This window comes from Haliotis rufescens, unplaced genomic scaffold (assembly GCF_023055435.1).
Source record: "Haliotis rufescens isolate VD_foot unplaced genomic scaffold, xgHalRufe1.0.p SCAF_9, whole genome shotgun sequence".
NCBI classification, from domain to species: Eukaryota; Metazoa; Mollusca; class Gastropoda; order Lepetellida; family Haliotidae; genus Haliotis; species Haliotis rufescens.
Genome location: NW_025964383.1, coordinates 37,403,619 through 37,420,063, shown reverse-complemented (window position 1 = coordinate 37,420,063; position 16,445 = coordinate 37,403,619). Strand labels below are relative to the sequence as shown.

Below are 16,445 nucleotides of genomic sequence, written 5' to 3'. Positions count from 1 at the left end.
TAGTGTAGTGTAGTGTAGTGTAGTGTACTGTAGACCGTTGTGTAACCTGTTGCTCACTAAGTTACTGTAGTGTAGTATAGTGTAGTGTAGACCGTGGTGTAACCTGTTACACATTCAGTTAGTGTAGTGCAGTGAAGTGTAGACCGTTGTGTAACCTGTTACACACCCAGTTAGTGTAGTGTAGTGTAGTATAGTGTAGTGTAGACCATGGTGTAACCTGTTACACCCTCAGTTAGTGTAGGGTAGTGTAGTGTAGTGTAGTGTAGTGTAGTGCATTGTAGACCGTGATGTAACCTGTTACACACTCAGTTAGTGTAGTGTAGTATAGTGTACTGTAGACCGTGGTGTAACCTGTTACACATTCAGTTAGTGTAGTGTAGTGTAGTGTAGTGTAGTGCATTGTCGACCGTGGTATAACCTGTTACACACTCAGTACGTGTAGTGTAGTGTAGTGCATTGTCGACCGTGGTGTAACCCGTACACACTCAGTTAATGTAGTGTAGTGAAGTGCAGTGTAGACCATGGTGTGACCTGTTACACACTCAGTTAGTGTAGTGTAGTGTAGTGCATTGTAGACCATGGTGTAACCTGTTACACACTCAGTTAGTGTAGTGTAGTATAGTATAGTGTAGTGTAGTAAAGTGTAGTGTAGTGTAGTGCAGTGTAGACCGTTATGTAACCTGTTACACACTCAGTTAGTATGGTGTAGTATAGTGTAGTGTAGTGTAGTGTAGACCGTAGTGTAACATGTTACATACGCAGTTAGTGTAGTTTAGTGGAGTGTAGTGTAGTGAAGTGCAGTATAGACCGTGGTGTAACCTGTTACACACTCAGTTAGTGTAGTGTAGTGTAGTATAGTGTAGTGCAGTGTAGTGAAGTGCAGTGTAGACCGTGGGGTAACCTGTTACACACTCAGTTAGTGTAGTGTAGTGTAGTTTAGTGTAGTGTAGTGTAGTGTAGTGAAGTGCAGTGTAGACCATGGTGTGACCTGTTACACACTCAGTTAGTGTAGTGTAGTGTAGTACATTGTAGACCGTGGTGTAACCTGTTACACACTCAGTTAGTGGAGTGTAGTATAGTATAGTGTAGTGTAGTAAAGTGTAGTGTAGTGTAGTGCAGTGTAGACCGTTGTGTAACCTGTTACACACTCAGTTAGTGTAGTGTAGTATAGTATAGTGTAGTGTAGTAAAGTGTAGTGTAGTGTAGTGCAGTGTAGACCGTTGTGTAACCTGTTACACACTCAGTTAGTATAGTGTAGTATAGTGTAGTGTAGTGTAGTGTAGACCGTGGTGTAACGTGTTACATACGCAGTTAGTGTAGTTTAGTGTAGTGTAGTGTAGTGAAGTGCAGTATAGACCGTGGTGTAACCTGTTACAAACTCAGTTAGTGTAGTGTAGTGTAGTATAGTGTAGTGCAGTGTAGTGAAGTGCAGTGTAGACCGTGGTGTAACCTGTTACACACTCAGTTAGTGTAGTGTAGTGTTGTTTAGTGTAGTGTAGTGTAGTGAAGTGCATTGTCGACCGTGGTGTAACCTCTTACGCACTCAGTAAGTGTAGTGTAGTGAAGTGCAGTGTAGACCATGGTGTCACCTGTTACACACTCAGTTAGTGTAGTGTAGTGTAGTGCAGTGTAGACCGTGGTGTAACCTGTTACACACTCAATTAGTATAGTGTCGTGTTGTGCAGTGTAGACCGTGGTGTAACCTGTTACACACTCAGTTAGTGTAGTGTAGTGTAGTGTAGTGTAGTGTAGTGTAGTGTAGTGTAGTGTAGTGTAGTGTAGTGTAGATCTTAGTGTAACCTGTTTCACACTCAGTTAGTATAGTGTAGTGTAGTGCAGTGTAGACCGTGGTGTTACCTGTTACAAACTCAATTAGTGTAGTGTAGTGCATTGTAGACCGTTGTGTAACCTGTTAGACACTGAGTTAGTGTGGTGCATTGCAGTACTGTGTAGACCGTTGTGTAACCTGTTACACACTCAGTTAGTCTAGTGTAGTATAGTGTAGTGTATTTTAGTGTAGTGTAGTGTTGTGTAGACCGTTGTGTAACCTGTTACACACTCAGTTAGTATAGTGTAGTATAGTGTAGTGTAGTGTAGTGCAGTGTAGACCGTTGTGTAACCTGTTACACACTCAGTTAGTGTAGTGTAGTGCAGTGTAGACCGTTGTGTAACCTGTTACACACTCAGTTAGTATAGTGTAGTGCAGTGTAGACCGTTGTGTAACCTGTTATACACTCAGTTAGTGTAGAGTAGTGTAGTGCAGTGTAGACCGTGGTGTAACCTCTTACACACTCAGTTAGTGTAGTGTAGTATAGTGTACTGTAGACCGTGGTGTAACCTGTTACACACTCAGTTAGTATAGTGTAGTGTAGTGTAGTGAAGTGTAGTGTAGACCGTGGTGTAACCTGTTACACACTCAGTTGATATAGTGTAGTGTAGTGTAGTGTAGTGCACTGTAGACCGTTGTGTAACCTGTTGCTCATTCAGTTAGTGTAGTGTAGTATAGTGTAGTGTAGACCGTGGTGTAACCTGTTACACATTCAGTTAGTGTAGTGCAGTGAAGTGTAGACCGTTGTGTAACCTGTTACACACCCAGTTAGTGTAGTGTAGTGTAGTATAGTGTAGTTTAGTGTAGTGTAGTGTAGTGTAGTGTAGTGTAGTGTAGTGCATTGTAGACCGTGATGTAACCTGTTACACACTCAGTTAGTGTAGTGTAGTATAGTATAGTGTAGTGTAGTAAAGTGTAGTGTAGTGTAGTGCAGTGTAGACCGTTGTGTAACCTGTTACACACTCAGTTAGTGTAGTGTAGTATAGTATAGTGTAGTGTAGTAAAGTGTAGTGTAGTGTAGTGCAGTGTAGACCGTTGTGTAACCTGTTACACACTCAGTTAGTATAGTGTAGTATAGTGTAGTGAAGTGCAGTGTAGACCGTGGTGTAACCTGTACACTCAGTTAGTGTAGTGTAGTGTAGTTTAGTGTAGTGTAGTGTAGTGAAGTGCATTGTCGACCGTGGTGTAACCTCTTATGCACTCAGTAAGTGTAGTGTAGTGAAGTGCAGTGTAGACCATGGTGTCACCTGTTACACACTCAGTTAGTGTAGTGTAGTGTAGTGCAGTGTAGACCGTGGTGTAACCTGTTACACACTCAATTAGTATAGTGTAGTGTTGTGGAGTGTAGACCGTGGTGTAACCTGTTACACACTCAGTTAGTGTAGTGTAGTGTAGTGAAGTGTAGTGTAGTGTAGACCGTGGTGTAACCTGTTTCACACTCAGTTAGTATAGTGTAGTGTAGTGCAGTGAAGACCGTGGTGTAACCTGTTACACACTCAATTAGTGTAGTGTAGTGCAGTGTAGACCGTTGTGTAACCTGTTAGACACTCAGTTAGTGTAGTGCATTGTAGTACTGTGTAGACCGTTGTGTAACTCGTTACACACTCAGTTAGTGTAGTGTAGTATAGTGTAGTGTAGTGTAGTGTATTTTAGTGTAGTGTAGTGCTGTGTAGACCGTTGTGTAACCTGTTACACACTCAGTTAGTATAGTGTAGTATAGTGTAGTGTGGTGTAGTGCAGTGTAGACCGTTGTGTAACCTGTTACACACTCAGTTAGTATATTGTAGTGCAGTGTAGACCGTTGTGTAACCTGTTACACACTCAGTTAGTGTAGTGTAGTGTAGTGCAGTGTAGACCGTGGTGTAACCTGTTACACACTCAGTTAGAGTAGTGTAATGCAGTGTAGACCGTTGTGTAACCTTTTAGACACTCAGTTAGTGTAGTGCAGTGTATTACTGTGTAGACCGTTGTGTAACCTGTTACACACTCAGTTAGTGTAGAGTAGTATAGTGTAGTGTAGTATAGTGTAGTGTAGTGCTGTGTAGACCGTTGTGTAACCTGTTACACACTCAGTTAGTGTAGTGTAGTGTAGAGCAGTGTAGACCATGGTGTAACCTTTTACACACTCAGTTAGTGTAGTGTAGTGAAGTGTAGTGCATTGTAGACCGAGGTGTAACCTGTTACATACTCAGTTGGTATAGTGTAGTGTAGTGCAGTTGAGACCGTTGTGTTACCTGTTACACACTCAGTGAGTGTAGTGTAGTGCAGTGTAGACCGTTGTGTAACCTGTTACACACTCAGTTAGTGTAGTGTAGTTTAGTGTAGTGTAGTGTAGTGCATTGTAGACCGTGGTGTAACCTGTTACACACTCAGTATGTGTAGTGTAGTGAAGTGCAGTGTAGACCATGGTGTAACCTGTTACACACTCAGTTAGTGTAGTGTAGTGTAGTGAAGGGTAGTGCATTGTAGACCGTGGTGTAACCTGTTACACACTCAGTTAGTGTAGTGTAGTGAAGTGTGGTGCATTGCAGACCGAGGTGTAACATGTTACATACTCAGTTGGTATAGTGTAGTGAAGTGCAGTGTAGACCGTGGTGTAACCGGTTACACACTCAGTTAGTGTAGTGTAGTGTAGTGTAGTGTAGTGCATTGTAGACCGTTGTGTAACCTGTTACACACTCAGTTAGTGTAGTGTAGTGCAGTGTAGACCGTTGTGTAACCTGTTACACACTCAGTTAGTATAGTGTAGTGTAGTGCAGTGTAGACCGTTGTGTAACCTGTTACACACTCAGTTAGTGTAGTGTAGTGCAGTGTAGACCGTTCTGTAACCTGTGACACACTCAGTTAGTGTAGTGTAGTGTAGTGCAGTGCAGTGTAGACCATGGTGTAACCTGTTACACACTCAGTTAGTGTAGTGTAGTGAAGTGTAGTGCATTGCAGACCGAGGTGTAACCTGTTACATACTCAGTTGGTATAGTGTAGTGAAGTGGAGTGTAGACCGTGGTGTAACCTGTTACACACTCAGTTAGTGTAGTGTAGTATAGTGTAGTGTAGTGCAGTGTAGACCGTGGTGTAACCTGTTACACACTCAGTTAGTATAGTGTAGTATAGTGTAGTGTAGTGCAGTGTAGACCGTGGTGTAACCTGTTACACACTCAGTTAGTATAGTGTAGTATAGTGTAGTGTAGTGCAGTGTAGACCGTGGTGTAACCTTTTACACACTCAGTTAGTATAGTGTAGTATAGTGTAGTGTAGTGTAGTGTAGACCGTGGTGTAACGTGTTATATACGCAGTTAGTGTAGTTTAGTGTAGTGTAGTGTAGAAAGTGGTGTAACCTGTTACACACTCAGTGTAGTGGAGTGTAGTGCAGTGTAGACCGTGGTGTAACCTGTTACACACTCAGTTAGTATAGTGTAGTGTAGTGCAGTGTAGACCGTGGTGTAACCTGTTACACACTCAGTTAGTCTAGTGTAGTATCGTGTAGTGTAGACCATGGTGTAACCTGTTACACACTCAGTTAGTGTAGTGTAGTGTTGTGTAGTGCATTGTAGACCGTGGTGTAACCTGTTACACACTGAGTTAGTGTAGTGTAGTGTAGTGCAGTGTAGACCGTTGTGTAACCTGTTACACACTCAATTAGTGTAGTGTAGTGTAGTGTAGTGTAGTGTAGTGTAGTGTAGTGTAGTGTAGTGTAGTGCAATGTAGGCCGTAGTGTAACCTGTTACATACGCAGTGGTAACTAGACGAATCTCTCGTTAGGAAGATGGATAACTATAACGTGTATTTTTATCAACATACCTCAATGGCAAATTGACACGGAGCTCTTACTTTTCTTTCATATAAACAGCGAATATCAAACAATAGTTATCATTGTTAATAATTCTAAGAATATTACCTCTATTACAGTTTTGCCATAAATCCTGTATTTTGGCTTCAGTCACACCAACTAATGTTTTCAGATTTTCAGCAGACGTCCTCTTCACTGTCAATCACACACAATTAGTTGTTCCCAAATAGCATCGTAACCACCCAAGCTATGACGTATGCAATAGCGGGAACCTCACTTTTTCCCCACATCTAACTACCACTGGTGCTAGAGGTAGATGAATTGGGGAGGTGGGTGGAAGTACTTCTGATGTAATAGAGGTAGTTTTCTTTGAATTATTAACAATGATAACTATTGATCGATAATTTTTACGAAATCTCTACCTCTATTACATCTTTGCCAGAATATATCAGAGGGACCCGTTGGGACCTGCCTTTAGTAACTCCCTGTGTAATTGACAGTTATCCTCTCCTGGAAACCATTATTCACTGATGCTAATCCTGACTCGAGATAATTTCCTCTGAAATTCCCCCTGAGGACATGAAAATCAGACATGTATAAAGAATCAGTCAAATATGTGATACCTTCACTAGAATTACCGTTATATTTGCTGATCTTGTTTGTAATATTGATGTCATTTCTGGTCTATTCCTACTCAATGATGTCATTTCTTGTTAAATTTGGATGTGCCACTAATACCATTGCGGACGTCAATTCCGGTGCTGACGTCACTTTTATTGAGTAATGACGTCTCTCAAGCCCTTTTATTGGGTAATGACGTCTCTCAAGGTCTATTTCTACCAAAGACGTCATTTCCTCATTAGATGGACCTTGCACTTCCATTTCCAGTGCTGACGTCACTTCCGGTTATTGTCCCACTTCTCGTGATGTCGTCACTTTTTATGAGCTGAGCCGGATCCAAACGTGGTGTGGAATTCTGAGCCTGTGTATAACTTGCTGCGACGGTAGCGTGTGGCCTTGGTTATGTCCTTGTTGGAATGAGTCTTGCAGGATATAAAGAGTCTCCTTCGATGGCGTCTATATGGGTCTGTAGCCCAGAGGTAGAACTTGGGAGCTCTGAAGGGACATAAAGTCTGGGTGATCCACTGTTGGTTCCAAAGCAGGAATGGTATAGGGTCTATGGCCCAACGAACCCATCGTGGTAGATTGATTCTTGGCTACAAACTCTGGGATTGATCTTAGAGTTATTGAGGTCCAATGTTGATCATTGGTGAGACTAGAAAAGTCCATAGCATGGAATTCTGAAACACTTGCTGCTGTCGCCATGGCAAGGAGGAAGGAAGCATTCCTGGATTTTTTTAGTAAGGTAGCCTAAGCCAGGGGCTCGTAAGGTTCCATGTCGGAATTTATTGTCCTGACGTAGATGTAGTAGAAAATCCGCTACCATTGGGATAGACATAGCATTAGTTATAATCCCTTGTCGTCTTCTCCACTGTACCATCAGTTGTTATTTATAAGGGATGATGAAGGTCTCCATTATCATGCCACAGCTTCTGAGGCAAGCTCAGAGTATCCGGATGTCTGCATTTGCTGCGTGATAATTTCCAAGCAGTTAGATGTAGTTAATTTGTTTATAGATGTCATGGAAAATGCTGGACTTGGGTTGTCGTAACAGATCTCGATTGAGAGGTAACTGGATAGGTTCTTCAAATAGTAGTCTTAGTAATCTGGATAACCACGCTCTGCTAGGCCATATTGGTGCTATCAGGATTATTATGCGATCCGTTTCCTCCACCTTGTGGATGACGTTGTCTAGGAGAGACCATGGTGGGAATGCTTATGCAAATAGACCCGTCCAGTCCATCGACAGTGCGTCAATCTGGTGAGCTCTTGGATCGGGAACTGGACTGACATAAGTTGATGGTTCTGGCAGGTGGCAAGTATATCTAGGTGTGGTGTGTCCCATAGCGTGGTTATCTAAGCAAAGATCTGGGGATGTAAACCCTATTCTGTTGCTACTATTTGCCCCTGGCAGAAAGGCTGTCAGCAGGGATGTTCAGTTTCCAGGTAGGAAGCCGAAGAAGGTCATTAGTTGGACCAAGAATATCATGTTCTGGTGTAACTGAGCTTCCTTTTGGTCTGGAGCCAGGAAATCGTCCAGGTATCCATGGATTCAAACCAGGTAGAGGTGGGCAAACCTGATGACTGGCTCTGTAATCATGGTCAATAGGCAAGGGGCTATTGATATCCTGAATGACAAGACCTGGAACTCGTTACGTTGACCATTGATCACGAAGCATAGATATTTGCATGACGATTGGTGTATCGTGACGTGAAGACAGGCATCTTTTAAATCGAGGCTGATAAACCAGTCTCCTGTCTCCTGGATTCCATCTGGAGTTTTTTGCGGGGGTACGAGGAATTTCTTGTTGAGGATCTTTAGGTCAATTAGAGCTTCCTGACGGCCAGATGTGCTGCCACTAGCTTGGCTCCGACTGGATGAAATCTGAGTCCGACAGCTTGAGTCTTCAAGATAGGATGTTTCTTGAAGTGCAGTTTGTTTCTGTGAGCCGTACGGCTTATCAGTTGGCTGAACAGCTGGCAGTCTGGCTGTCAGGATGGATGGTTGATCGGTACGGTCGGCTGGGGTAGGCCCTTCACCCGTGGGTGCTGTAGAGACAGATGGCACTTGACCGGGGGACTTTTCTCAGCCAGAGGTATATGATTAGTCTCCATATTCCCAATTTCTTCGTTTAGGGCTGAGAATCGAGCCTCAATCATGGTCTTCATCATCTGCTGTTGGCTGAAAAGTTGTTGAATCAGACTCATGGAGAGTGCAGGAGTTGATTGTTCAGCTGGAATGGGAGGAGCTGGGGTGGAAGCAGGTGTCTGAACAGTGTCGGCTGTGATGACTTCCACCTTCTTCTTGGCCGCTTCATGCCTCTTAGCCTTAGAAATAGCCTCAGCTAACTTAAGGACGGCTTTCTTAGGTGTATTGGCGCACTGTTCACATCGGTTCTCAGCACTTCATGCAGTTAACATGAGAATCTCCCGTGATCATGAATCAACCACACTTCTTGCAACCGGGAGTAGAGGAGACTTCATTACGACCCCACAATCACACCAGTTAATACTCACGTGCGTGACCCCGCTGGTCAACCAAAATTTATGTTTCACCATGATTCCATGGAAACGGCAAAATTAAAAAAATCAGAATCTTCAAACTAGCAAAAGGCACAAGTACTCATTGTGGTTAATGTGTGTAGAAAGCTTGGTGAAGCTAGGGTGCATGGTTAAAATGGGCCGTACAAAAGCTCGGACGGAAGGACGGACGGACGGACGGAGGGACGGACAGACTGAACGCTATAATAATCTTAGATTAATGTGACTCACAACCAAGTGCTAGATTGTTACACTATTACAATAGGTGTTGACTCAAGCACACACAGTTAAAAAGTGAGGTTCCCGCCACTGCATACGTCATAGATTGGATGGTTACGATGACATTTGTGTGTGATCGACAGTGAAGAGGACGTCTGTTGAAAATCTGAAAACTTTAGTTAGTGTGACCGAAGCCAAAAGGATTTATGGCAAAGATGTATTAGAAGTATAGATTTCGTAAGAATTATAACTGCTTTCCTGTTCTGTCATTCGCTTAACTTTGCTCGACACAACGACTTCAGTTTGATTCAATAACGTTTGCAAAGTTCCTGGCAAACCATACACGAAGATGACGTCATAGTGCATAACATATAAACGAAGCGTTGACTTCTAATAGGTCAGCTAATTACCTGATGCTTAAATAACGTCTAATGTCTACAGTTTAAGTGATGACTATAAGCATGAACGATCTTTTCATGAGCATTCTATGTACTTACCTATTGTAGTCTGGAAATAACCAATGAGGATCTTGTCTTCAACTAGAAACTAGTGAAACGAGAACAATATTAGTTGCATACAGTCATGAATACATAGTTGTATGTTGTTTTGTTTTATCTTGTTTCTTACCAGATATATATTGTTCGTGTTTGCCCCTGTCTCATATTCTCACCTCTTTTATGCTGTCCAGAACATCTTCCTGTCCATGTATTCTCTGTTTAAACTCCATGAGTTGAGGTTTCATCCTAATCGCCAGGAGGTCCCGACCGCCACACACTGTAACAGAAGTCACCCGTTTACTTGTGAGAACAGTATTCCAAAGGATGAATGAAGGATATTTCTTATGGTAAGCAAGCTTAAAGAACAACGCAGCCAGGCACAGCATATACTTCTTACACCTTGGTACCTCACCATGAAGGACACACTAGTTCATATAGCTTCACTATGTGTTTTAACCTCCTCATTATCACCTGGTGAAAGGTCGTCAACTGGAGGGTGTCGAAGTGCCTTTTTCTTTCGATCAAGTTCCTACAATATTGACAAAAAAAAATAAATGAATACAACAACAAAACTGATAGTGACGCAAAGCCTTCTCACCATTGCACTTCAGAATCACATGGCCAAATTCACACGTGTATAATAGACTTATTCTCATCGAATGTCAAAGTGTACTTATTACTTTCAACAGATGTTTATTTCAATGTCAGTGAAATGATTGACTATTCCAATGAACGCGATGAAGGTGTTTTGGGACAAAGCTATCTTTAAACAACAAACTAGCTAACAAGGCATAATCGAGCGAACACTGGCGACATAACGACAGCTATAAATGTTCTGAAACATATGCAGCTTATATGGCAATGCGTCGATACTGATTTACTTGTACCGGCCCCGAATACCACATGGTATTTGACCATCACATGCCGGATGCTTGCTGAGCAACAACGGGATATTGTCGTCACTATAGATAGTTCATTGATTCGGTGATGGCCAAAAGCCAGATGTCTGCAACTGGGCCATTATTGATACAGGACTAATAATAGCTTCTTTACCGTGTCTGTATTTAGCCAGTACAGAGAGGTAATATAGTTTTAGTGTATTTTTTTTAGAATCTTGACTGAGGATGTTGTTTGTTTGAGAAATATAAAACACATGTCAAGCCAAACCTGTTTGATAATAATTAAAAATGACTACTTGATTATGTTGGTATAATATGTCCTCCACGAATACGATTCTTACAGATCAACTAAAGATCTTTGCCTGAAGTTTACCTTGCGTTTTTAAAATCCCAAAACCCAGGCTAATATCCAAAAAGGAAAGTTATAGGTTTTGTTAATAAATAGAAATCTGTTATCACTGGTAATAAACATTTTTTTGAAGTTCGAGTGACAGAAATGGCTCTAAAAGGCCCAGCAGGACTGAGCAGTGAATATTCTAAAATAAGAAAATCTGTGAATTTGAAATTTTCTTGCTGTCATCAACTGTCGATGTTTGAGCAAACGGAATACCATCTTTACAATCATGTATTCTATTTTGACAAAGTTTGGTTTAAGTTTATGTTAGCGTATGTGGGACCGTAGGCTTAACGATATCAGGTGAGGTGAGGTGAGGTGAGGGGATCACACCCTGGACCTTCCGCTCTCTGGGCGGACGCTCTACCACTGGACCACGGGGGCGGTCTAACGATATCAGGCCTGAAAAGAACCAGTATTGTACCAGTACCCACTGAAGCCAGTGTGAAAAACAGTACTGAGCCAGGGATGGAGTGGATACTCACTGTTGTAATTGGGCAAGTAAAGGTCCAGTTATGCAGTGTCAATGGGATATGTTTTGAATGGCTTTACGTGAATGTCACAGTTGCTGATGAATACAGCCTTCACCCTTGAGAACTCAATAAATTAAATACATATTATACAACTATTCATCATCACTCACAGTCATGAAGCGCTTTATTTTCACGGAAAACAGCCGCAACACATCCATTTCTTCAAAAAGGAAGTTTATTTGGCTTTGACATTCATCTGGAAAGAAATGAAAGGTGTAGACACACAGTACATCCCATGAAGCCAAATCATACCACAACACAATACCAATCTGTTTACCAAGGAATTTAGACCCGTGAAAATCCGGGTTAGAATAGGTCTTCAGCAACCCATGCTTGCTGTAAAAGGCGACTATGCTTGTCGTAAGAGGCGACTAACGGGATCGGGTGGTCAGGCTCGCTGACTTGGTTGATCCATGTCACAGTATCCCAATTGTTTGGATCTATGCTCATGATGTCAATCACTGGATTGTCTGGTCCAGACTCGATTTTTTACAGACCACCGTCATATAGCTGGAATATTGCTGAGTGCGGCGTTGAACAACATAGAAACAAACAAACCAAGGATTTTAACATCATCCCACCGGCTGCATGTTTTGCCCTATCACGATCAAAGCAGCAAAACCCCACACCCTTGTCAATGGAGACACTATTATTGCATTTTGAGAACTGTGATACTGTGATACATGTCATACCAAACCTGATACACGTGTTACTTCCATCTCATCCGTCAACATTTATGGATGTTATAGATACCCTTACATGTTGGAAAATATAACAAAAGGTACTGAATAATTTAAAGTATGCATTCATGTAAAAGTATATTAAGCTTGAAGGTACGGTACGTTTGAGGAACGTGTGGAATATGTTCTAAGGATTTTCGAATTAATTTGATATCTGATCCATACGATATTATTAACATGAAACCTTTATTTCAATCTTATGTTTCATGAACTCACCACTCTCTAATGCATCTACCTGTCCTTTCACGGTGTCCACATCCTGAAAAATACAATTATTCCATTATTCATCTCGTTAAATACACCCTTATACCCTAGACACACACATACAATCTGATGTAGATAACTAACCACGTGTAAGACAGTCATCAACGAAGTCATGATGATTTTTGTCGTCCATGTAAACCAAAGCCTCGCGGTAATGTCTTAAAATCTATAATCGTTACATGTTGCAAGATTCATATCGATGTGAGACCACCAGAGACCATATTGAAAGCATCTATGTATACTTACTTTCATGGCTGTAGTACGCATCTTCAGGTTTGCCAATTCCTCTTGAACTACAATGGAGAAAGATTGTTAGTAAATGTGACAGAAAGCAAATACTCGGAAGTGTTTTTAAACAATCTAAAGTGGTCTGGGTTAGATATAAATGTATGTTTTCCTGTTCTACCTCACAAAGTGTCCAGATTCCAGATGACAAAAAAATCCATAGACATTGAAGGCAACGACCGCGGTGAGTATCTTTGAAGGTGATGCACAGTTTACGAACCTACCTCGTATATGGCCCCTTCCATGTATCAAAGTAACGAATGTTTTGATGTTTTATAGGTACATATTACATTTCTATCTCTGTGAGTCTTTCATAAATGCAAGAGTGGTAGTATGTCTTTTGTCTATTATTGTATCCCTGTAACAGTATCTAAAAATGGAGACACTGGGAAATGAATGAAACATGAAAACTATTTGAGCCCCACCCAACTTAACAGCCAGATTAACCGTGGACTGTCATTTTTAAACTGACGGTGTTCCTCTTTATTTTATGAATAATCCGATTCGAATGATTCAAATTTGTGCGCAACCGTGGGTATGTGTATGTGCTCTTAGTTTGAGAAGGATAAACGAACTTGAAATTAAATGATGATGACAGCAATCATACCTAAAATGGTAGTTTTTAAATATGTACGAAGTTACAGACATGTCAGATATACTCACTGTTTGTAAATCCCCAGCGTGAACATACTGGGTAGTTTCTTGTCACGTTGGTTTCATCCACGATGACTGTATATGATGACATGTCCAGCGTACCGAGTTCATCGGCTGATACAGCTGGCCGATACACTTTCCTGAAGAAGTGATTTAATAATTCTAGTGCAACCATGGTATTATTAAGTGAAGGGTAAACAGCTTTGTTTGTCAGAATTTGTTACCTTTTCTATCCATTTCATTTGTCAATTTAAATTGGTATATGTTTCCCCTTTAGCGGTGCTCATTCGAATTGTATATATACCTAAGTCTATCCCTCTCTTTCCGGGATTTACAGACCAGTAGTGTGTCTCCCAGCCTGCTCAGTCTCCTGGCCACCTCCAGCATCAGCGTCGTGGCTCCAGTACCTGGTCCACACATCACCTGAACATCTCTACTGTTGATGTTCTCAACTAATATAATACATTGTTCTCTTGTAAGAAATCTCAGACTGTCATCATCTATTTCCCCGCGCTCTGTCATCACAGACTTTGTCTGGGCAACACCTGCCCAGAAAGCGTTCAGGACTTTGCCATACCTGGTAGGATTCATAACCAGTGAGTCCTGTGTGACAAAGTGTGATGACTTTGTTACAAGTCTGTCCATGTGAGCTTTAAAGGACACAATGTTGTTTAATGTCGAGACAGGTAGCACTCCATGTACTGGGTGTACACATTCGTCCATGAATCTACTGAGTGTTACTGTCACTCCTCTAGCCACAGACATGTTATACTCCAATACTTCCTTTGAGAAGGAGTCCCCGTCAACCAGGGTGAGGACCAGGACAGAATGTCCAGGTAGAGCGATGAACGCATCACATATGACATGACCTGCCAGGGCCGATGTAGGGATATCCAAGACGGGAGCCAATGATTGAGATATGAACACAACACCTCCTTGTGCATCATTTTGATTGGTACGTTTGTTAACTGCATCGTTGTATAGAAAATCAAAAGCATGGTTGTCCAAAAGTTCTAAAAGTCTTTCCTTTACTTCTTTCAGGGGTGTTTCAATGTTGCTTGGTAATATGTTCACTCCTTCTGAAACCATACAGTCACGTTGCAGTTGTAGTTATTGATACAGATGCAGACGGAATCATACAATGTACTCTGCTTTTAGCATATACATCAGATGATAGAAGAAACCGTTTTGTCGCTTTTAATTATTTTGATGATTTTGTGAGAATAGTTGCTACCTTAAAATGAAATTCATTTTGTTCCTCATATGCTAACATGTACATGAAGACACATATAGCCGACACAAGAGTGCCTGTAACATGATATAGATTTCCTAATTGAATTAACTCGCACATTTACTATGTAATCAGCATGTATTCCATGTACAATGTACTAATTTCATTTTATTGAGGGAATCTTAATGGGATGCTTTATGTATGCATTTCACGAACATATGTAGATCGTGGTATTACATGAACATCAAGTGAAACATTAAATATAGAAATGTTATTTATCATCACTTTATCAAATGCTGTGAAATACTAATATTACCTGAATTTGGATATTCATGATATTAGTATTTGTATCCTGACACAACACGTTGCAATTTATTTCTTCACTTCAATCATATAACACAGAATCCAAAATGTGCCGCTTCTACACTTTGCTCGACAACATGGCTGTTATTACTGACACGGTGCTGGACCTTGGAGTTGCTAGGACTTGGTTGATGGCTGCAGCTTACGCCGCTACAGTGCCACCATGTTCGTAGAAATGTCAAGTGGTGTGTCATAAAATAAGGCATGCCTACATGGGACCCGACCTCTCTTGTCTTGCAGTAGTCAGTGAAAGAATTTCCTTTGGTGACATGGGACATTCAAGTGGAATTCCTCTGTGCCAAACACTGGAAGCTGATGGTTTTATCATGCAGCGCCCAGATCGATGTGCATGTCCAGGTGTTGACATATCAACCGAAGCAGTTGATTTTCTGTTGGAGTGGACTGGTGTCGCCTTGATCGGACGTCAGCGACGACATTTGAAATGCCTGGTATGTGGCGAGCCCTGGCCTCCAATGGTGGGCTGTCTATCAACCTGTAGACCTGGAATGTACTGCCAAATGTGCGCTGACGTCAAGAGTCCAAGCAGACACTCACTGACAATGATGAACCGATATGTCCTGACTGAGAACCTGCAGAATGATTGTGTCTCGGTCGTCTGACAACTGGCACCATTAGGAGGCCCTTGCTGGTGTTCAACAGATCTCCTATGAGCTAAAATGACTGAAATGAAACCAGGTCTCACATTCTCCTTTCATCTGTCAATCTTGTGTGTACATGCAGTATAAGGTCCTTAGGAACTCATTCCTAATGAGTTATATATTCAGTAACGGGTATCGTATACCTCGCTAAATGATGACCACGCCACGATTGGAGAGACGTACAGTTGTTATCTCTCTTGCACGGAAGTGAAGGATCTGTATTGAAAGAAATTGAAAGGATTGAAAGAAAGATGGCGGATAGTGAGTAGCCGGGTGAAAAACGCTCCTGAATAATTTTTGTTATCAGAACCTTGTATCCCTGCGATTGCTCCAAAAAACACAGTATAAGTATCGCAAATACACCCAGAAGACTCGACTGTGTTTATCGAACCCCGATCTGCCCGAAATATTTGGATTTCGTCGATGTTTACTGACTACACCCACTGCACAGCTCTCACAACAGACAATGGCGTTGGCGACCCACAGTGACTACAACCCGAGTGACAGATATCGCGACTATCAGCCTGATCTACAATATCTACAGCAACACCACCGACAGATACAGCAACAACTTCACTCAGAACAAGCAATACAGGTATCGTCACAAAACTCTGCCTCGTTACCCCTACTTGAAGGCAATCATCCCCCGGCCTGGGCCAGTCACCTGATCTCAGAAATAAAAAACCTCTCACAGATTACGCATGGGATTGCATCTAGAACCTCGGATATTGAAGCTAAAGTGTCTGTCATAGATAAAAGATCCGAGCAGATTGATAAGATTCAAGAAAGAGTTAAAAACATAGATATTAACATACTTACCCTCAACCAATCTGTACAACATACTGTGCATAGAGTGTCAAATATTGAAACAGCCCTGACCCAACTTTCCATGAAAGTAGATAAGACTAAATCTACAGGAGAAGAGAATGC

The 16,445-nt window shown here is 41.7% G+C and overlaps 1 protein-coding gene across 3 annotated transcripts in view; it reads right to left on the bottom strand.

Annotated features, from left to right (window-relative positions):
• LOC124124991 overlaps nucleotides 1–16,445 on the bottom strand; it is a 120,850-nt gene that overhangs the window by 51,456 nt on the left and 52,949 nt on the right. For all 3 annotated transcript variants that reach the window (XM_048390509.1, XM_048390510.1, XM_048390511.1), the window contains exons 6-13: nucleotides 13,567–14,341; nucleotides 13,272–13,402; nucleotides 12,570–12,616; nucleotides 12,276–12,318; nucleotides 11,430–11,515; nucleotides 9,965–10,022; nucleotides 9,667–9,770; nucleotides 9,494–9,542 (exon numbers count right to left, since the gene is read on the bottom strand). In XM_048390509.1, the coding sequence (XP_048246466.1) occupies nucleotides 9,494–9,542; nucleotides 9,667–9,770; nucleotides 9,965–10,022; nucleotides 11,430–11,515; nucleotides 12,276–12,318; nucleotides 12,570–12,616; nucleotides 13,272–13,402; nucleotides 13,567–14,341 (1,293 nt within the window). The remainder of the gene's footprint in view (nucleotides 1–9,493; nucleotides 9,543–9,666; nucleotides 9,771–9,964; nucleotides 10,023–11,429; nucleotides 11,516–12,275; nucleotides 12,319–12,569; nucleotides 12,617–13,271; nucleotides 13,403–13,566; nucleotides 14,342–16,445) is intronic.